The sequence below is a fragment of the Amblyomma maculatum genome, chromosome 1 (genome assembly GCF_055883805.1).
Source record: "Amblyomma maculatum isolate TAMU_Amacu chromosome 1, ASM5588380v1, whole genome shotgun sequence".
NCBI lineage: Eukaryota > Metazoa > Arthropoda > Arachnida > Ixodida > Ixodidae > Amblyomma > Amblyomma maculatum.
Window position 1 is genome coordinate 196402434 of NC_139344.1, and position 22769 is coordinate 196425202.

At 44.9% G+C, this 22769-nt stretch overlaps 1 protein-coding gene across 3 annotated transcripts; it reads left to right on the plus strand.

Annotated features, from left to right (window-relative positions):
- The first annotated feature begins 1693 nt into the window (after positions 1 to 1693).
- LOC146205332 (uncharacterized) lies at positions 1694 to 22769 on the plus strand. Of its 3 annotated transcripts, none has more exons than XM_084589979.1 (5): positions 1694 to 2072; positions 3145 to 3442; positions 5138 to 6087; positions 10915 to 11059; positions 21558 to 21724. In XM_084589979.1, exons 1-5 carry the CDS (start codon positions 1990 to 1992, stop codon positions 21570 to 21572), a joined length of 1491 nt encoding a protein of 496 aa, XP_084446105.1. In that variant the 5' UTR covers positions 1694 to 1989; the 3' UTR covers positions 21573 to 21724. The 3 variants fall into 3 exon arrangements, with proteins under 3 accessions (XP_084446105.1, XP_084446107.1, XP_084446104.1); XM_084589981.1 differs by lacking the exon at positions 10915 to 11059 and having other exon boundaries at positions 1695 to 2072; positions 3145 to 3218; positions 3302 to 3442; positions 21558 to 22769; XM_084589978.1 differs by lacking the exon at positions 10915 to 11059 and having other exon boundaries at positions 1695 to 2072; positions 21558 to 22769.

A 22769-nucleotide genomic window follows, 5' to 3' on the forward strand; every position in this document is an offset into this window, starting at 1 on the left:
CACACCAGAAAGTCCAGTGCGGCATGCAGTGCGTGCCGCAACAAACGTTACTTTGAACAGCTTTTGTAAAATTAGAAACGATAATATTCAAAGTACAGCGAAAAAAAAAAAAAGCTGCGGACAGAAAAATGAAGACGTTAAGCAAAAAATGGAATTGGCCGCTTCCAACCCGTCCTGTCAATAAAACCATTTGTATAAAAGCATTTGCGACTCTAGTTCAGAACGCTGTTTATAAGTCTAAAAGCTGCCTTAGATATTGGCGGTGCATGAATCGGTTGTGCGAAAAAAAAAATATACTCGAGTTTTAGTCAAGCTCCCTTAATAATTACCGAACGCAAAAAGCCTGCAACAGACGCGCACCTGGGTGTCATAACAAGCAGCCGCGACATATTCAACGCGAACGCCAGGTGGCCGAAAGCAGCGTCCGGGGTAACTGGCGTGACGTCAGGGCCTCCGTGGAAGGGCCTTAGTCAAGAGGGTGTTGGTTTAACCCGGTGTACCCCCCCCCCCCCCCCCCCAAAAAAAAAAAAGAAAAAAAATCAGCTGGTGCCCGTCGGCCCCTTACAATCACGGTGCGGCACTCCCGTGTCCGAGCAGTTACTAGGTGCTGTTCTGCCTTGTCGATGATGTTTCGTCCTTCCGGTGTGGGGATCGGGCGTCGGAGTCGTAGGCAGTGCGGTATGACCTTGGTATCCTTGGACTTCAGGTTGAACTCCAGGTGTGTTCTGTACACCGAGATACTCTTCATAGTCTCGATGTACTTCTTTGCAAGCTGCATAGCTTCTAGCCCGAAGTCTGCACGGATAGATTGAAAGCTATACATTTCGACAGATTTGCCTGTCTGGTTGGGTTGATAACTAAGTGAAACTTGAAATTTCTCCAACCAACACTTTTTTATTTTACGGAACCAGACGTTTTGGAGCCGGCTCGGTTCCTTCTTCAAGGGTGCATGACGCGGGGCTGCGGGCAGCTAAATGTAAAGGAATGGTCGAAGGGGAAAAGAAGGGGGAGGGGGTGAGATGGGTGTGAAAGAAATGAAAAGGAAGGAGGGGAGGGAGGGCGGGGGGGTTAAAACAAGTCACGGTGCCGCAGGTGCAGGGGTGCTCGCTGGCCACTTTTTTCTTTTCTTGTGTGAAGTGGCCAGGATGGAGCGACCAGGAAGGTTGCCTATTGTTGGTTGGAGAAATTTCAAGATTCACTTAGTTATCAACACAACCAGACAGGCAAATCTGTCGAAATGTTTAGCTTTCAAGCACTGTACTGCGGGTTTCGCATGGGCGTGACCTTGCCAGAGCTGTAAAAGAGGAACTAGTTGGTATATCGGGAAAAGAATGATCTCATCGGATAGAGCGTCAAGAAAAGGTGCACAAGTGACAAAATGACTGATGTGGGTTAATTAAGTAATTAATTAGAGCCAATTAAGTATGCAATTGGGAGCCAAGATGGCCGCCAGCCAACTTTCGGTTTCGGTTCTCAGCTTTTGGTCACGTGTCGCAGTGGATTTCATTTCAGTGTTCATGGTTTACCGGAAAAGAACACATCTCGCTCTCGCTGACAACACAGCAACAACAATGCTCAGGCTTACGCACTTCTCCAGTGCAGATTTTGCAGTGATCTCAGAAATATTTTCAAAATAAATATTGTTTTATAACTCACTGAGTTTCAGAAACGTTCTGTACTCTGGCCGCCAGGCGACACTGTTGTCAGTCCGACCCCGCATGAACCGCGAGCGGCTGCTTGGCTGGTGAAGTCTTGTTATGGGTAGCTAATACGTGCGCTGTTCTTTCTACTTTAAAATTTTGCGCTTCTGACACGGCATGAAGTTTAAAAGCGTCCTGCTTACGATACTGTGTTGTCAAAATAGGTGATAATTACTATTTTCTGAGCTCTGTGGATATTTACTGGCGTGAAAGAAGTCAGGTGTCCGCGTGCGCTGCTTGCTGCAGTGAAAAGGGGCTAAACGTACTCTGCAGATACACTGCTGGTATAATGATAAAAGCGAAGTGCACGTGGAAGGTTCAGGGTGACCGCCCTGTCTCCGACGCGATTGTATACTTCGAGGACAATGAAAAGTAAGTTGTCTGCTCTTCATTGCCCGTGGTACTTGGGTTTCAGTACATGTGTCATTCATAATTGTCGTGCGGCACTGCCGGCTGAATAGAAAAAAAATATATATATATATATATAATATATATACATTGATAATCAGTGTTCATTCTTCTCATGGTGTGCAATAGCCAAGAAAATAAATGATCACAGCCACTGCCGTTTTATTATTACTTTTTTTCGCTGTTGCATTGTGCCTTAGCTGTGACTAAACCCTTGGAGCATGGGCTATTTTTATCCCATCTCGGTGCGACCGGGGCGATGCCAGGTCTCGGAGTCTAGGCAGGATGGATGAACTATATAATTGCCCTTGAGGTGTACGCTAATTTAGCTGAAGCTGCGGATGAGTTTCAGTACAGTGAAGGAGTCGGAGATTTTATCCCGACGAACAGGTTGCGCCCATGGATCAGTCTAAGCGGCTGTACTCAGTTCACTTGCTCTCGCTACAGCAATTTAAAACACTGGCATTCACTCTAGAAATACCCCCCCCCCCCCCCCTTTTTTTTTTACATACTCCATAGCTTGAGTTACTAATCGACATGTGCACGTTCTGACGATTATTGATGTGTCAGTTATTTATATTGTTCTTTTGCTATATCAGATCTTGAGCAAGCCTGTCTTTAAATTGAGGAATGTGTGGCGGCGTTGATTTTATAGCTTGCGCTGTTGATACCTGGAAGTCTCCCAGGAGAAGAGAGGTCTAGGTGCTCTGGCAAACATTTTGCAAGTCGGGAGCTAAACTGTTGTACAACTTTACTTGGGTGTGCTGTAGAAACTTAGACACGAGACGGCGGCTTCCAGAAGCGTACTGTTCTCGCGCATCAACTCGCTCGCCAACCACACGCGTGGAAACCATTGCCTTGCATTCGTAGCTTGTTCTGTTCATGCATTGGTGTTTGTTGCCGAGTAAATTTGCAGGATTGTAAGGTGCAGTGTCAAAGTGTTTTTGGCTGTGTATACAATGTTTAAAACCAGCTTCGAGTCTGTTAGTCTTATTTGTATTCTTGCTGTTTTCTTTGTTTTCTGTTTGCACTATAGCATTGACCTCGAAGATGCAATTTCTGCGGAAAACTGTGTCCAGTTGGAAGCACCAGTGAATGATGATGTCACTGGTAATTACATTGTCCCTGCCTGCCAAGTGTTTTTATTCTGTGGTGATACACATCATATAGGCAGTATTTCTATTCTGTCCGAGGCAAGGGTTATAGAAGTCTATGGTTACCATGGCGAATACCTGAGCACCCTGAAAAATGAACTTATGGAAGAAGTGGATGGCATGTCCGTTTTTCGAGGAGACCTTACCCTTACAAGGCCACTAAAAGAGTGTTGCTTGAAAGTGAGTACCAGTTTTAAAGATCTTAGACATGATGCTGCAGAGCCAAAGACATTCTCTAGTTGACTGGCATGTTATAAGTTAAGTTTCTAGTCATGATAGCCACACTTGTGTGAGAAAAAAATGTAACTGTGCCCATGTAGTGAGACTTTCATTTATGCTGTAATAACCCATAGGGGTATGAATAATTTTGTTCTCTACTGCATCTGTGTGTTTATGGTTTCTTTGAGATTTCAAAACATTTACATTTTGTGTGATTGTAACATGGAAACAACATACCAATTCAGGCAGGTTAGAATTAAAAAAAGTTTGAACATGGTAATGCAGGTTCTAAAGGAACAGAACACTGCAAGGGTTGAATAATATAACGATGCCAAAATCGATTTCATTCCACCGGGGATGACGTCAAAATTGCATACCTTGTGCCAGAGGCATGACTTTTTGCGAAAAGAGCCAATGAGATAGTAACAGGCATGCCCAAATGCTTTGCCTTGTTTTTTTTTTCTTAACAAATGCCCACAAAACAAGTTTATTGTTAAAGAAAATTCATTTTCTAAGAAGTTAGTAGCAGTAAAGTGTACAATAAATTCCTGTGACGTCGTGCAACGCAAGCTTATTATGCACATATTCAAAATTTGGCGGACAAATTGCAGAGAGTGTGACGACATGGAATCGTTTTTGGATGGAATTGAATCGCTATATTATTCCACCCCAATTTAAGTGGCCAATGTTTTTCAGCTCAATGAAAAGCTTTCTATTTCAAGTCGTCGATTCCATAGCGGTTTTGTGAGAAATGCTGTAGGAAAACATATTCTAGAACTTTTCTCTCAGTGCATGCGCCTGTTTTTATTTAGACTGATGCTGGAAAGCATGAGCAGTGACTGCAGTGATGATTAGGTGCCGATAAAAGTTATGTACCAAAAACTAATCTCAGTCCTGTCTGCTGGACAGTAGTTAATATTTAGTATAAAGTAGCATCCATTTTAGTTTCTACACCTAAGGACTGTTATGGCACAGAAACGTGCGCCTTATTGACAAAAGTTACAGTGAGCCGTGATCACCACTTCATCCAAAGAATTCAAAACACTGTGGTGCCATCTAGTAACAAAAATGCACATGAGGCGATGCAGAAGGAAGGGTGGTTTCATTGAAAGGTGCTCTGGAGTGAGCATAAAATGTAATTAAACATGATGAGTACCCTTGAAAGAAAAGCACTGTGTACTTAGGAAGATCAATGGTATTTTCCATTGATATGGTCACATAGGGCATTTTAGGGATAGTGCCAGTGTTTTACTGTAAGAGGTCCCTTCAGTTGATTTTATGCAATTTTCAGTGCCAAATTACAACAATTCCTTGCTTCTTGGATACTGTAGCATTCAACCTATACTATATGAGGCAAGATCTTTTCATTTCCGCTGTGATCTCATTACGTTTTGGTCAGTGTTCTGTCTCTTTAAGAATGGCATTGCCAGCTTTGTTTCCTATCACTGGTATCTTGTTTGTGTAACAAATACTGTTGGTACTGGATTTTTGACTGGCTTAGTAGTTTTAACAAGCAGACAGTGTGCAACACGATAAGTGTGTTTATGTTTTCATTTGTTACGCCAGTGTGCCTGTTTTGCTACACACAGAAGAAATTGTAGTTTATTGTTTTTCATGTTGTTTTCAATGTAGCTGAAATAATTTTTCTTTTTCCAGTTCATCCCCCTGAAGTCTAAGGATTCTATGTGGCTTTATGGGATCAAAGTGGTAGTCCAAGAGAAACCAAGACCAGACACTCTTAACCTTTTTCCAAGCACAATGCCCCTAAAGGATGTTGAAGAAAGACTGGAAGCTTCAGGTGCACACCTTAGTGAGAAAGCTGAAAACCTGAAGCGAATGATGGAGCTATTTCAGGGAAGCACCAACATGCTCTCAGCTGCTGCAATGTCACCTGTTCTTGCTGGCTTTTCAGCGCTACCACGTGGAACGCCACAGCAAATTCCTGATGGCATGACACAGCTTTATAGCTTGTTTCAAAATGCCAGCCTGAAGTCACCACAAATGCAACAGGTACCTACCAAGCAAGTACCCAAGCCAGCAGTCGCTCAAGAACCAATTAGGGAAGCTGTACCCCAAGCTGGCCTTGGAGCAGTGGAGACAAGCCAGGACGGGCTTCTTGCTGGTATGTTACAGCTTCTGGTGGAGAATCAAACATCCAAGCTGCAACCTCAGCAGGAACCTTTTCCTCAGCCTCAACCTCAGGTGGTGACCAATGCTAAATCAAATGAACTGCCGTCAGCATCCTTAGATAAAGAGCTTATCCTGAGCATCCTTGAGAGATCTGGTGTTTTAAACAAGCAAACAGCTACAGCACTACTTACAGAAATTATTGGGAAGACTGGAGCCACAGTACATCTGAACCAGTCATTTGGAGATGCTGGAGAAAAGTCTGCAAATGCACCTGCTGAGGATGCCATAGCAGGGCATTCAAAGATTGTGGCTGAAAAGAAGATACTGCAGACAGCCTCAATAGCAACTGAGACTGAGCATGAGCTTTGCAAGGAGGTTGCCTCGCAGACTGATGTGCCGGAACCTGTGCAACCAACAAATGGAGCATTGCAAGGAGTGCCAGCTGCACTATCAATGGAAGCACTTCGAATGCAAAGGTAAAGCTCATATGCAGATATTTTGAACCTTAAAATGGGCTGCTAGCTGGAACATGAATTTATGTGTGTGAGCAAATGTTTTCCTGTAAACTTAAGTTAAACCTCAATTGTTGGGCATTGTCTTGAAACCAATGAAAAAATGTCATCAAAAAGTATCTTGCCCTTCTAGTTACTGGTGCTGTCATTCTGTCGTGGTTTTACAGCTCAATTTGTTAGAGCAGCAGTATTTAGCTCAGCTATCATTACAACTACATAGTAGTACATGCATCTGTACAGTGTTTGCCAAATTTAACCAAGCTGCAGAGTGAGCTTCTCAGTAGTGCAGCAAAGGATTTATGCCACCCCTCACACACTAGATATCATTAAGGTTAAGCTAGCATTTGTCTTCACCTTTTATAATATTTTGAATCTGAGGTGGCTTACGGTCTCCATAATATGAGTGAGAAGCAAAATATGCAGCATAGTTATTTTTGGCAAAAACCATGCATTGTTTAAATAATCATAAACTGCCAAAAGAATATTGCATCATTTGGGGAAGTGAGCCATTTTAGAGCACGCAAAGGAAGGTGAAAGGGATTCACTAGGACGGTGATGCAGCAGAGATACAAGTCATTCATAGCAAAAAGAACATACAGTAGAAACTCGTTGATACGTTCAGGTTCATGCGATTTGCCGTTTGATACGTTCGAAATCGTGGGCAGTAAAGCTCCTGGTTAGTATATTACTGGATAACAAGATTTTGTGGCTACTACGTTCGAAATTTCGACAAATTGTGGTCGTATAATACATTTTGCGATCAACTGGACATCTGCTAACGAGCACTCTCGACATGAACTGATCAATGGTGCACATCCGCTGCAGTTGCTTTTCTGCAGTGCCTAGGTGCAAAGGGGCAAAACATCAAAGCCAACGAGCAACATACGAGGTGGTCGTTCCCACGGAAAAATGATCTCATGAGGAGAAACGCGGTGGCTTCTTATTGGTGCCTTAGGGGCATAAAGGTGAAATGTTCGATAACATTTTGCTTGCATACGAGCGGACCGGGTCTGGGGTACGCACACATGAGCAAAAACGCTGCGACTGTGAGACATCACGATGGCTTCTCCACATGTCATGTAAGGGACGAATCACCCAGAAACTCCCAAAGAAGCGATCCCCGCTCATCATTGCCTTCTACGAACCGAATTTGCTACTAAATCTCTTCCTCGCTGAGGACAGCACAAATACAGACTAAATTCTGCAAAAGCTAAATAAAAAGAGCAGTGCATACTTTACATATATGAATGCTAACCTACACTTTTATGCTGTAAGTCTAAATTCTAAATGCCTTTGTACCTCAGCAGTTTTTCAAAATCAGGTAGTTCGGATCATATGTTTTCCCGGATAATACGTTTTGTTTGCCGCATTAAAAAAAATGTATAAACGAGGTTTTGCTGTAATAATAACATATATCACTAGCAATATTTTGCACCAAAATAGTATTACTATGATGGTACCGCAATGCAAAAGGAGTTATGGGTATAAGAGCTTGAGTACATGACATGACTAGGATGCATGTTGCACATGTTTTGATGCTGAGTAGTTTAAATTAACACCAAGTGGTCATATTAATGTAGGTCGTGTATTTGGTGAAGAGGAGCATTTCTTTTCAGAAAAGGGGCGAGGACAGTTTCGTAAAGAGATTTAGGTAACATATTCACTTTTATTGGCAAAGGAAGGTTATGTTAGCTGGCCGTTTCGAGCTGTTTCTGAATTTACCCTCTGACTATAAATCTCAAGGCAGTGCCTTTGGCCTAAATATATACTAGAAGATTATATACTAAATATGCTCTGTGTTTCAAGGAAGCCTGCTACTAATTTTTTAAAATATGAAGGCAGTGTCTGTAGAACAATAATACTGGTGATGACAGACATCAGAAAGGTGAATAATGTTAAAGGACTCTAGACATGAAATTTTTCGTTGTGCATTTTATTTATAATGATAAATTAGACGTTGCTATACACGAATCACCGCATACAACTGCTTATGACCACTAAATAAATTTGAGTCAAATTTCTTGCCGGTTTTGGCTTCAACAGCCGAGTGGTGGCTATGACGTCAGTCTATTCCAGCTCGCGTGATGATGAAAACGCTGTGATATAATCGCTTCTTTGTCGTTTTCATTCACTGCAACGCTACGTCAGCAGTTAGCCTCAAAAACAGGAATCACGAGAGAAGCAGCAGCAACCATATGTTTTTTCATCTGATGAATTGGCTCACTTTGACATCACCGTAGTCGTTCGGCTGTTGAAACAAACCGAAACAGGTGAGAAAAAGATCAGTTTTAAGTTATTTAGCCATCGTAGGCAAAAACGACATGGTTGTCCCATATACTAATGTCTTGTGTATCATTAACAAATTAAGTACAGCCAAAACTTAGTGTTTATACTCCATCTAGCAAGCTGATTAGCTAATTTCCAATAATTAATATTGTAACTATTGTAGTAAGGCACCTGATCGCAGTTAGATGTTTGTAGCCGGCCGTTGGTAGTAACCACTTCAGAACTGCGAAGACGCGATTACCTTTAGCACTCTGGATTAAGAAGAAAAAAAAATCCGAGAGTACTGCTGAATCTGCACTGGAGAGATGCGAAAGCCTGAGGGTTGCTGCTGCACACGGTACATCGCGCTCCCCTTGCATAGCTTTTGCTAACAAAGTCGGGGCTTGTGCCGCGCAGTGGCAATTTTCTTTGGCGCGCGTTGTCACGGAAACGGGGATTTACGTGCAAAGGCAATAGGGCAGAGACAGAGTCAAGAGGTGATCTACCGTAAGTCCCAGCTAGAAGAAGAAGCGCACTAGAGTCTCTAACTTCTTCGTCTCTGAAGCGCCACCTGAAATCACCAGGGTATAGTGCTCTAGAATATTTTTCTAGAGCATTATAACCAGGGGCCATTATTCCCCCCCTCTTGAAAAAAGAAAAATACGCATGCGTACAGGAAGAAATGTTCCGGAGGGGAAGTACGGCCTTCAGTGGGTGAAATAGCGCTGACGACTAGAACTTGGTACAGTTCCGTCTGTAACAACTTCGTAAGTAACATCTGATATGCGACTCAACACTCTGTAGGGTCCAAAGTAGCGGTTGAGAAGTTTCTGGCAGGCCTGGGCGGCGGACAGCTGTTCACACCCAGACTGTCACCGGGCTGGAACACGACGTAGCGGTGTCGGTCGTTATATCGGCATGCATCTGTTGCTGTTTCGTAATGCGAGTACGGATGAGTTGGCGATCTTCTTCAGCGTAGTTGCGAATTCTGCGGCAGGGGTAAGCAGCTGGTCGTCAGCCGCACACGGCAACATGGCGTCGAGCTTGGTCTGCACCATGGTCTGCACATCGCGTCCTTATACTAGCCGAAACAAGGTGGATCGAGCTGTTTCTTGGACGGCCGTGTTGCATGCGAATGTTACATGAGGCTAAATCTCGTCCAACGTTTGATGCCGCACATCTACGTACGTGGCGAGCATGTCCGCTGTTGTTTTGCTTAGTCGCTATATGTAAGGCCATTAGACTGGGGATGGAGGCAGTATAGTCTTTCGGTGGTGTGTCTGGATTAGTTGGAAAACTTCAAGAAGTCGCGCTGTAAATGCCTTGCCACGATCAGTGATGACGTATGAAGGAACGCCATGCTGGAGGACAATCTGCGTCATGAAGAATTGTGCCACTTCGGAGGACGTGTCAGATAGTCAGTAGCCACGATAATCTACTTATTGCCAGCTGGCGGTAGAGAAAAAGGGCCGAGAAAGTCCATACCAATTTGGTCGAATAGGCTGAAGGAAACCCGTTGGCTTCAATGGCGGTGTTTTGCGTCACTGGCGCTCGCGGCAACCTCTAACATATGGATGGATGGTGGCAGCAAGTTTAGGCAAGTAGTACGCCAGCGGTGGGCTTATCATGGCACGTCGCGGAGATCTACAGGGATGACCAGAAGACAGGCTCGGTCACTGTTGCCGGCGCTTTTCTTGTAGCCGATTCCGTCGCGCGTACTCAAGTATGACGGCGAACAGTCGGGATACTGTAGAATCGAGACCCTCCAGATGATCGATCAAAGTTGTGAGGTCTGTATCAGCCCGTTTGCGGGCCTTTCATTTAGTGAACTGATGATGCCAAGAAAATGGGCGTCCTCGTCCGTACTATGATGTGCAAACTCCACGGGTGCTCTAGACAGTGTGTCAGCATCTTCATGTTTATGTCCAGATTTATATACGATGGAGTAGTCAAATTCCTGCATACGGAGACTCCACCGTGCAAGGCGTCCGATGAGTGAGACGAAGTATAGACCGGCCATTTTTCGGTGGTGCCCGTATCGAGAAATCGGACTGGATGGTTTTTCCGGTGACGCGCCTAGATCCAGGTTCGGTCAACGACCTCGTGCCATGAAAGACAACCTCGCACAACAGCACCTCTCGATGACTTGCCGACAATCACCTTCAACAACAGGTGACTTCTCATGAGCACCGCTCGCCAAGCCCCCGCCGGCGAGCGGCGGGAAAACTGAGTACAGCGACCTCCGGGGGGTGGGACCGCTAAACCCAATGAGAGCACAGGACGACGGCGCTTTCGTGAACACCGAGCAGACTTTTCGATTTTAAATGGGAAACTGGCAGCCAATCTTAGGAAGGTTATGAAACCATGATGTAGCACGCAGATATGCACGGCTGGGGGCCATGTAATTGCTCCTATTGGGCAGTGCACGGCTAGAATCCGGATTCGTACACGTCAACGTTTGTTGTCGGCTGCGTCGTTCTCCGGGAATGTTCTCGTGATTTGATTCTCGGTGGGGATTTCGTGCAGGGATATGGCGCCATCATCGATCTCCGACAGCGAACGGTCTCGTTCTCAACGGAGAAAGCGGATGTCAGCCCCACCGACGGCCAACGTACATATGCCCGACGAGTTTCAGCCGGGTTTGTTTTGGTACCTCCCCGCTCCAGCGTTTGTGAGTGTTGTTTGTGACCGTTCGCTTTTTATTTTCCCACGGCATCTGTGCAGCTCGAGGCTTAATTATTCTCCGCAATAGTCATTCTGAGCTTCCCGTCACGAGCTTCACGAGTGAATCTCGCCACCCATATCGCTATATACTGCCATCGCGTTCGCCGAACTGTTAAACGAAGTTGCCGAAACTTTGCGTCCGACATTATTGATGCTCCGGGTATTCTCGACCTTATCGATATTAGGAGTGACCTTTCGGCCGGTCAGTTGCGTGACCTGCGTGCCTTACGTGCCTTACGCTCCGTGATTTGCCTCATCATCGAAAGTCCGGCAAACTTCTATCACCAAGTACCGCATCTTAACGTCTGACGATGCCCAGCCCATTCAACAACAGCCGTACCGCATTTCGACCAAAGAACCTGGCGCAATCCGACCACGAGTCCAGGAAATGCTTAACGGTGGTGTTATTTAGCCGTCTAAAAGTCCATGGTCGTCGCCACCGGTGCTGGTTAAGAAAAAGGATGGCACGCTGCGCTTTAGCGTCGACTTCAGGGAACTGAATGGCATCACAAAAAAGGACGTATATCCACTGCCGTGTATCGACGATTCGCTCGACCGACTTCGCAACGCCAAGTTCTTTACCTCCATCGATTTAAAAAGTGGCTATTGGAAGAAAGAAGTTGATGAGCGCGATCGGGAAAATACTGCATTTGTCGTGCCCGATGGCTTATAAGCAGAAAATTGAAGGGGACTTGAAGGGCTCGTTATGATACAAGTAAAGGAGCCAACAGTCTACGAGTCCAAGATAAACGTATAGGGATAATAGAGAGATTTAGCTTACCGTGATCCGCGATCCGCCACCGTGGCTCTCTACCGCGCGTGGGCGGGGCGGTCAATCTGATTGGTCCCGACGCGGCAGGTCTCTGTGCCGACATCTAAAGACATCCAGTATGTGGCGCCATCTGTCGGCGCCAAGGGGGGTCTGGGCATGCGCAGTGGAACGCGCGGTGGCGGATCCCAGTAGCGGATCGCGGATCACGGTAAGCTAAAACTCTCTATTATTAGAGAGATTTAGCATACCGCGATCCGCCACCGTGGCCCTCTACCGCTCGTGGGCGGGGCGCACAAGCTGATTGGTTCCGATGCGGCAGGTCTGTGTGCCAACATCCAGTATGTGGCGCCATCTGTCGGCGCCAAGGGGATCTGAGCATGCGCAGTGGAACGTGCGGTGGCGGATCACGGTGGGCTAAATCTCTCTATTATTAGAGAGATTTAGCATACCGTGATCCGCGATCCGTCACCGTGACACTCTACCGCTCGTGGGCGGGGAGTACAAGCTGATTGGTTCCGATGCGCCAGGTCAATGTGCCGACATCAAGTATGTGGCGCCATCTATCGGCATGAAAGTGATCTGGGCATGCGCAATGGAACGCGCGGTGAAGGTTCACGGTAGCGGATCGCGGATCACGGTGTGCTAAATCTCTCTATTATTATTTTAAAGGTATTTAAAGTATTGTTTTTCGGTCTGTGTTCAGCGCCTGCGACGTTCCAGCGAATGATGGACACCGTACTTGCTGGCCTAAAATGGCAAACCTGTTTGGTTTATTTGGACTATGTCATCCTGTTCTCAGAAACGTTTTACCAACATCGTAAACGGCAGCAAACGGTAATGGATGCTCTCCGCTCTGTCGATTTAGCACTCAGGCCGGAGAAATGCCACTTTGGTTATCAGCCGCTAAAATTTCTCGGTCATGTGGTTAGTGCTGATGGTATCCGGCCCGATCCTGGCAAAACAGACGCTGTCGCAGCAGGAACCATTTACCGAGCGGCGCCAACGGCTGTTTGTGCCTGGTTCATTGAGTGAAAATTGGTTTGCTGCAAAGTTACTGTATTACTATTTGGACTGGATTTGGCCTCTAACAGTGCTGCAGCAGGTTTACCTGCACGTAATATATTACGGAGTCATAAATCCCCGCATAGTTACTAGAGTTCCCATACGCCAAGTGTGTCTGTGCAGAAGCTGCCAATTAGGGGGCAGCATTGTTGAGGTGGGAATTAACCCATAGGGACCCTGGATCCCGAGTGATACACGCTACTTCTTGGCCATGAAGGCACGTTCTTATACGTCGTGGTGAAAGCGGGGCTTCAAATACGAGAGCACAGAGAAACAAATTGGGCGCCGACGCCCTGGAAGCTACTTGGCGCCATGTGTCGAATGTGGAGAGAAGCACAACTTGCGAGCTGCTACGGAAGACCAGTACGACATAACGCATGCTGGAGAAACGGATAGTCCGCAGTTTGTGAACGCTGCATGAGCTAAGGTTTTAGAAAAGAAACACACTTCTGACGGAATTGGGTGCATAATGTTAGCACCAGTTCAGCCATTTTTTTTTTTAATTTTTCCTTTAACTAACTGACAACGTTCAGTTGCTCAACCTTTCAGAGTTGGCTGCAGACCCCAAGTTTGATTCGCAGAGTTGTAGAGCACCCTCAGAAACCTCGCAGTAAATTGTCTTCTACACGATGTATCTCACAGTGTCTTTTTTTTTTTTTCAAATGTGAAAAAAAAAAAGAAAAAAGCCTCGTGACGGGTTCATTGCGCACAGCTGTTGTGCTGCTCTCAAACGTACAGTGTAGGAATAAGGTCAGCTTAATGCAGTGAACTATAATACTTTCTAGTGGCGCGACCACCTCCGCAGCGGAGGGCTATCGAGCGGAGGAAATAGCGGCGGCACTGTTGTTGACTGCACCTGACAGCGCGTCAACTTTCGGGCTGTCGCGCTGCTGGGACAGCTTCTTCTTGAAGTGTTTTAGGCGGGTTTAGTTTTACCACCACAAAGTGATTCAATGCTATAGCAGGAAACAAACGTGTGCGTTTGCGCTTTTTGTCCTTGCAGCTTTGTTGTGTATGCAGAAAGATTCCGATGCTGTCGCTGGCTCGCGTTGTTGATTTTTCTGGCTGGCCGGAGTCATAGTCACAGTACTACATAGTTTGCGGCGATAATCACTTGAAGTTTGTCAGGGTTGTTATCCAGACAGTTTTTTTTTGTTTGTTTTTTTTTTTATTTTTTCATAGACGTGCAAAGTGCAAAATCCATATTTCCTAACACACACTGCCATCTTCATGGGCAGTCGAGCTGGATAAGGATTGCAATATACACTCCTCACTGACGGGACTTTTCGCTTGAAATACACGCCTCAGTTGGGATTATGACCTAGCTTTTAAGCGTATTTAGTGGCGAAATGGGAATTACTCCCTGCCTATATATATATATATATATATATATATATATATATATATATATATATATATGTATGTATGTATGTATGTATGTATGTATGTATGTATGTATGTATGTATGTATGTATGTATGTATGTATGTATGTATGTATGTATGTATGTATGTATGTATGCTGAACGTGAAATCGTCTTCTCGAAACAAGAACGCATGCAGAAGGAAGTTAGCGCCATAGGTGAAAGTAAATGGCTATCTTAGTAGGATTATCGCTAAAGCGACGGCCACGTACGCCGCTGGTGGCTGAGTTGAAAGTAAATCCTCGAGTGGAGCCGGCCGCGTCGTCTGCTAGCCGTGTGTTTTTATGCAGTCCTCGCGTCATGAATTCGTTTTTCCGCGGCGTTTGCATCGCTGCATTAACAGCATCCGCTGCCAGTTCACTGTGACACAAACTACGGGGCATCTCCAGCAATAGTTTTTCCTTGAGTAAATGTTCGAAAGGGATAAAAAATGCGCTGGAGATTGTATTTGCTCGTCCTAGCTCGGCAAGAAGTACGACCTGGAGCGTACTGTTCGAACTCACTTCGCGTTAACAAGCCGCTTGTCATTCCTGTCTTACATTTCGATATGAAAGCACTTCAAACGATATCGGCGTATCATCGTGAATTTTCTGACGATCGCTACCATTCGCGTTTGGTTACAGGGAAAAAAAAAAAAAAAAACGTTGATTACTGCGCAAACCTGTAATAGTTCATTTACTTAGTGTAGTGCTGCATATTTTTGTGGCGCTTAATTTTTGAAAACATTAATAGGCCCTAAGTGCACAGTAATGACGGATATGATGACCGTCAAGTATCAGATTTAATGAATTAAACACGGTGCTCCAAGCGCATGGTACATACATTTAGTGGCCTATAAGCGGTGCTTGTTAAGAGCTGCATCTCTAAATATTTTGTCCTTTTAGGCGCATAAGCTTTACAAAATGAAGGTTGTAAGCGCTCGCTTTGTCACTTTTCACCCATTTCCGACTGTTATACGCTATGAAACGTCATTGCCACGATCCAATCCAGACTAAGCCCGTGGGGGATGCTTTAAACATCGCTTATTTAAAGGGACAGGACACTGAAATTTTGGTCTCAAATTTTTTTCGGCGCAATGGGAATATCGATGTCTAAAATGTTCGATTCCATAACGGTTTTGGTAGAAATGCTGTAGAAAATTTTTGTCTTTATGTAGTCTGATGCTGGAAACATGAGCAGCGATCACAATGACGACTGGTGGTCGACAAAAGAGACGTACCGAAAACAAATTTAAATTTCACTCGCTAGGTAGTAATTCATCATTTTTTGCGTAAAGTCCTTTTCAGTTTCACACTCAAGGCTGTTATGGCACAATAACGCATGCCTCGTCGACGAAAGTTTTAATGGGTACTATCATCGCTTCACTCATGCAATTCCAAACACTGGTGCCATCTAGTGGCAAAACCTGAAAGCATGCCTTTCGCGGTGCTAGTAAAAGATGGGTGGTTTTTATTTAAGGATGTAGTGGAGAGAGCTCAAAATATAATGGCTTGTGACAAGCACTCGTAGAAGAAAAAAAAGAAATCTGCACTTGCGCAAATCAGCGACATTTTGCTGAAATGTACGCACGCGGGGTTTCTCCGCTAGATAGCGCCTCAATTGTTTTTATGTGATTTTCAATGGCAAAATAAAATTGTAAAGCCTCTTTTCGTTGATATTGTAGTGCTCGATCTGTACTATATGAGGCAAGGTCTTTTCATCTCCACCATAATCTCATCACATATTTTGGCCAGTGTTCTGTCCCTTTAAGCCTTTTTTTTTTCTTTATTGCCAGGTTTTGACAAATTTTAAGCATCGTCTGTTCAGATCAAAACACGATTGCTTTGTCGGATCCCTTTCGCATCATTAATTCAGTAGGTCTACCTTTATTGAGCTTAAAACGGTGAGCCTTCGCGATCTATGAGTGTGTGTCTGTCTCGCAGCACGAAAGTCCTGGGTTCGACTTCTACGCCCACTATCACTTCCCCTACCATCTAATTTCCTCGTCTCGTCTAATTTCACTCCCACTGGCCAGCGCGTAGCGCACGGCACGCTTTTCCTGCCTTCGCGGGCTTTCCTTACACTCGGGTCAGTGGGATCGGATCGCTCGTTGCTTCGGCTTTGCTATGCGTTATTTTGAAAAGTGTCGTATGGAGACATCACGGTGGCTTCGTAAATTTTAGACAAAACTGACGGGCAGGTATCGTTGTTTACAACGAAACGACCAACCATGCAGATACATTTTAGGACCAGGACTGGTATGCACTAAAGAGGAGTGCGCGGAAAAAGGTCCTATACGATAGCTGAATGTGCTTCTGGGGATAAGCAGGGCGATTCTATCATTTAGTTGCCCTACACTGCTAATGCGCTGAATGTCGAGTATTTTCATTACTCGCGATCAGCAAGACGTTCGACAATGCAGGTGACAGTTTAAAGGAGTGGCATTTATTTTTCCGCAGCAAGTGTATGATAATTTCGCACCCTTTTGCGGGAGGGGGGCTTTGGATGCTCTGGGGGCAGTCGGTGGGAAAAACTGTGTTAGAATGACATTCGCCTTCAGTTTCGTTGTTCCATTTTATAATATTATGGGTTTTAGGTGTAAAACGAGGACTTGTCGAATTAGAAAAAAAAAAGATAAAATTTTGACAAGTATCATTGGTTAGAAACGGTCTTTCGATGTGAAAAAAAAAAAAAAAGAAAGAAACTGATTTCTTTAGTTGCGCGCTTCGTTCACAGCTTGTAGATAAATAAGTGTCAACGAAAGCAATGTAATGCTGCCGCGGCGCGGAAATCTATTTAAAAGAGACTAAACTAGCAACTGAATGAAGTGTGGAACGCATGCAAATATGCAGGATGAAAATTATGCGAGTGTATCCAAATGTATGTGTTGCTCAACGTAACTTTGAAGTACATATTCGGCAGCTTTTTTTTTTTCACCGCAAACATAACCTCTTAAAGTACGTTCAAATCAAAATAAGCTGTAGAACAATTCTTAAAGACAAGTATAAAAGTTTTTGCTGAAAGGTCACTTCCTCTCAAACGCAAGAGATGCGAAAATAAATGTGCGGTCTCCTTGAAAAAAGTAGTATGATGCAATAACCCAACACAGGCTATCATACAGTGTCATTCAAGTAACATGCGAGTGTCATACAGTGGCATATATTATCGCAAAGTATGAAGAATATTGTAGAAAATGTATGAGTTTGATTTTTATATGCTATTTGAATTACATTTTATGATAAAGCCTGTAGTAGGTTATTGCATCATATTAGGAAACTTTTTCGATAGAGTTACGTGTAAATGCGCATTGTAGTCACGATGGATGTGAAAGCGTGCATTTCACTGGGCTCCACGTTTATACTCTGTTCCGGACCAGCCTTTGAGTAAGAAAGCGTAGCAGGGGGCGGCAGAAAGTTAGGTGGGCGGATGAGATTAAGAAGTTCGCAGGGGTCAAGTGGATGCAGCTAGCACAGAACCGGGTTAAGTGGAGAGATATGGGAGAGGCCTTCGCCCTGCAGTGGGTATAATCAGGCCGATGATGATGATGATGGTGCAGTGAAAAAGCGAATTCAATACTACATTTTGTAAATGCCTCTTAAACGCGCATATAGACCTTTTCAAGATGTGGTCGAATGGCGCTGCCTTATCGGAGACTGGGCTGTGCTCGTAGCACAGGCAAGAGCTGTGGATTATCTTCCTTAGGGCCGCTTCGCAGCCCACTCGAACCGGTTCCTCCAAAGGTCTTGGAAAGTTTACACACATACACGCACGCGTCAATCTAACATCTCTCGCACAAAACAGTCATTTTTCATTGGAACAAAGTTTTTTTTTTTTTATGACGATGTTACGCGATTACCGTCAAATATGTAAAAGACTGAAAACCTTTTTTCCGTCCTATTATAGCACTCGGATAATCAGCAGCACGACATTTTGAGCTATCGAATGCATCTGAAGTACCATGGCGCTGCAGCTACAGTAAACGCACGTGACAGGCCAAAAACCGACAAAAAAAAAAAAAAAGTTTGATCTTTGGTTGTCACGTGGCGGATACGTCACGGCGTGTGTTTTCTCGCATCGTAGCAAGTGGCAGCACTCGAGAGGGGGCTGTCACTCGCCCAGTCAAGATATGAACGAATAGGAAGGCGGCCGGATGAGAGAAACGACGTCGAAGTACCAAAGCTTTCGTTACCACGGATCGTTACTTTCGGAAAAAAGAGGGGTTTTAGTGTGGCCTAGGCGGTATGTGCGAAACGGTCTCCGTCCGAGAGTACCATATTGTGGTCTGTCGATAACGGGGGATACAACGGAACTTGCTTTTTGCACGTCGCCCGCGTCTGCAGGGGTTATGTTCCAGTACTGGTGACGTAGAGCCCACTTCATCACTAAGTAGATCTTGCGTCTTCATTGCGCTTTTGGTTTTTATTTACTTTTTTTTTTTTTTTTTTGCTCCTTTCCTGCGTTGGGTGGAGCGCGTAGGGAGCCACGAACGGCGACAAAGATTGCGAATGGCTTTCGGCGCCCGGCGACACGGAAGTCTCGCTCCCCATTCCTCTCTTCTTCCCTAAGAAAATCTTGCTGGATGACTCGGACCAGATTTGGATGTGGTCATCTCGTCATCTCCATCTCGTCGCCGCCATCTCGTCAGGCATATATTTCGCTGCCATGACAAAACTCAATTACTTTAGCTCATTTTGATCCCTACCTCATTATCGCCATCTGAACACCATTCCTATTAATTTGTCACCTATATCACGCGTTAATGCCTTGCTGTTATGCACACACACTATACTCGGGGACAACTTTCTGTGGCAATGGAGTCAAAGCTGGGGCTTTACTGTGTTACTACGCCATGTAGTTCCGAGTACGCTGGCCTCGGGCATGTCGGCAACGCTCACGACAGTCCGTGACGACACGCTGTCAAAAACAGACGCACATTGCGAACGCGCGCAGAAATGGGCGGAGAAAAGCGGCAGACGCATCCCACCAGACAGCCATCGACATGAAAGTTGCGTATTAAACTCTCGCTGTACTGGCTAGTTGCAGTATAAGCCTGATACAATAATACGGTTAATAGTTCCGTAATAGTATAACATTCCAGAGCATCACCTGCGAAATTTCTGGAGGCACTATGTTCTTGTGCGGAGCGAGCTGGTGCGTTTCGGCTCCGTAGCTTCCAAGTAACACCCCGTCAGCCTAGCTGTGACGTTCCGGACCTGCTTCCCACGAGATATTTCTGTGTTCGAATCTGGCCTGTCGAAGGTTTTTTTTTTTTTTTCTTTTTTTTTTTTTCCTGTGTTTTTTTTTCCCCCGCTTCTTTACCGCATGAGAACCACAGGCACATCGGTGAAATCGTTGAAAGAAAAGAGAGATTGTGTCGTCCTCTTGTCTCATGTTTCCGTTACTTTTTTGCGCCGCAAGTAATTCTGCACCGACCGCTGAAGGATCGGTCCTTACCGCTAACAAGCAGACTGTTCTCACGGCCACTGCAAAATTAACATTTTGCTGGTCGCTGCTGGTCGTTCGTCGCCGTCTCCGTCGCCGTTTGGGCCTTTGTGCGAAATTTCGCGCAGATGGACTTCAAATTTTACTTTTGGACCGCATGTATAGATTCCTCGCGGCATCCCTTACAACAAATCTCAGTGGAGGGACGTAGTCGACAGTTTTCACACTCAAGATTAAGTTTCAGAGCGCTGGGATACAGTGCCAGCCTCTTAATCAGCAAGTAGCAGTGGCCTATGAACCTTTGGGCAAGACTGGGCGTGTCGTTGTTTAAAACGTATGAACTACGATTCTAAACAACCTGCGTTTAGTGTCCAGTCGTCGCGATGCACCCCCCCCCCCCACGCGCACACACACACACGCGCACACACACACACACACACACACACACACACACACACACACACACACACACACACACACACACACACACACACACACACACACACACACACACACACACACACACACACACACACACACACACACACACACACACACACACACACACACACACACACACACACACACACACACACACACACACACACAAACACACACACACACACAAACACACACACACACAAACACACACACACACACACACACACACACACACACACACACACACACACACACACACACACACACACACACATGTGAAGGAAAGAAGCCAACAGTCGGCGAGGCCAAGGAAAGCGTTGGGGATGGTACTTGATGTCGTTTTTTTTAATGTTTTACTTGGATAATCACAGAAATTAGTGATGTAATCTGTTTAAGGGAAAGATAGTTAAACACAGAGCACCGGACGCGATATTCGGAGGTCGTGGGTTCGGTTCCCACCATCGGCACGTTGTTTTTTCTTCTACTTTTTTTTTTGTTCTACTTTGTGTTTAATTATCTTTCCCTTACACAGATTACATTACTAATTTCTGTGGTTATCCAAGTAAAACAATAAAAAAAAGACAGTACCATCCCCAACGCTTTCCTTGGCCTCGCCGACTGTTGGCTTCTTGTCTTCATGTATTATAACGAGCACCCTCATTTCCCCTATATATATATATATATATATATATATATATATATATATATATATATATATATATATATATATATATATATATATATATATATATATATATATAATATAGCGACGCGCGTGCTCTGCCTTTCAGTAAATCAGTGTGACGACTGAATTTCCTCGAATCATAGCTTGTGTATACCGACCGTTTCCATAACGGTAAGAAATCGGATTGTTTAAGGCGCCTTCGCTTAAAACGAGTATGTCTTTTTTTTTTTGCATTATTTATGCTCATATAATTGAACACTATTAACTGAAACGTTTTCTAGCGTTCATTTAGGGCCGAGGCCTGTCCTTTTCTCTGGAAACACTTTTTAGCGCGCTAACTATAAAACCCCCAATCTTGGATTTCGCCGATGTTTGTCCGAAGCCTCATTCCATGACCCTGAAGAGTCAATGAAAAGCCGCGTCTCACAGCTTTAGCTGCGAAGCGTGCACCTCGCAGATGGTATGAGGGGCTATCAAACCGTGTGTCTCCCATACATATCTGGGTTGAGGATTGACTGCACTTATGAATTACAATTATAAACAGTGCGTAACGTAGCTTAACCTGGCGAAGCATACCTACTTCTCATTAATTAACCACTGAAATCGGCCGTATTTTTTTTTTCGTCCTTCGGTGATTTGCAGGGAGGAAGTGCGTGACGCTGTTGGGATCCAGTTTCAAGGCCTGCAGGATCAGCTTCTTAATCTAATTGGCCAGCGCTTCGAAGAACTAAAGGCAGAAATGGTTGAAAAGTTGGACGGAAAAATTCAAGAAATGGAAGATCGCATAAATGCGCGCTTTGATGCCATTATCGACGCTCTTCAGGGCCAAGAGGAGGACGAAGAAATCTTTGAGCAACCTGAGGAAGGATCCGTTTGAGAACAGCGTGTCTTTGTGTGTTTGTATGTGACTGTGTGAGGTATTCAGGACTGCTTTATTTATTTATGTGTGTTTTGTGATGCCGTGGATGTTTTTGCTGTACAAAATGCTTTTTGCATGGTCGAGAGAGTGCTACCTCTCAACACGGACAAAACGCCCACTTCCTTGCAGATTCACGATCACCGACACGTCTGAAATGTAACACGCCATGGGTTTTTTTGCAGCACCCTCATGCTCGTGTTGGCTTGTTACCTCTTGCCCATTTGAAGCTCGTTGTTCGTTTTTATTCTCTTTTAACCTGGATGGCACGAAAACAGTCACACTTGATAATACAGCCGCTAGGACTTTCAGAATATTAACACTCGCTTAAAGCGGTTGAGAGTCGTACAATTCCCTGGCGGTGCATATGGTTATCGTACACGTCTCGGAGGGATTGGACGGACACGTCCGAAGAGCATAGGTGCAGAAAACTCGCTGCAGAGCAGTGCAGCATGGCTATCGTCGAAACGATTTTATTCTCCATGCACACGGAGAACGCGAACACGACGCCAGTTACACGAAACGCGTGTAGTAAACGACGTCGACTCTAGTTTGGCTTGGCCGCCGATCTGAATCGGGCCGTGGAAGAATGGCATGCGCTGCGCAGAAGCGCCCCCGGCTGTCGTGCAAGAGCTATCCAATACCTTCCCAATACGCCCTGTCGCCAACATTGGAGGGGAAAAAATCACGCTGTTAAAAGTGTTTAAGCGGAGTAATTTGCTCAACTGGATGTTGCATGTTTGCCAAAAGAGCACGGCGCATGATGACTTTGGGTATATGCCACGTCGACTGTACCGGATAAAGCATGCACTGAACCCGTTAATTTAAATCGTATGGGTCAGCCGTGATCAATTATCGTGAAATTTAAAGTCTCGAAAATACAAATATGACAGAGGATGTTGCTTCGTCTTCCTCATGTTTCCGTGCATTTTTTTTTT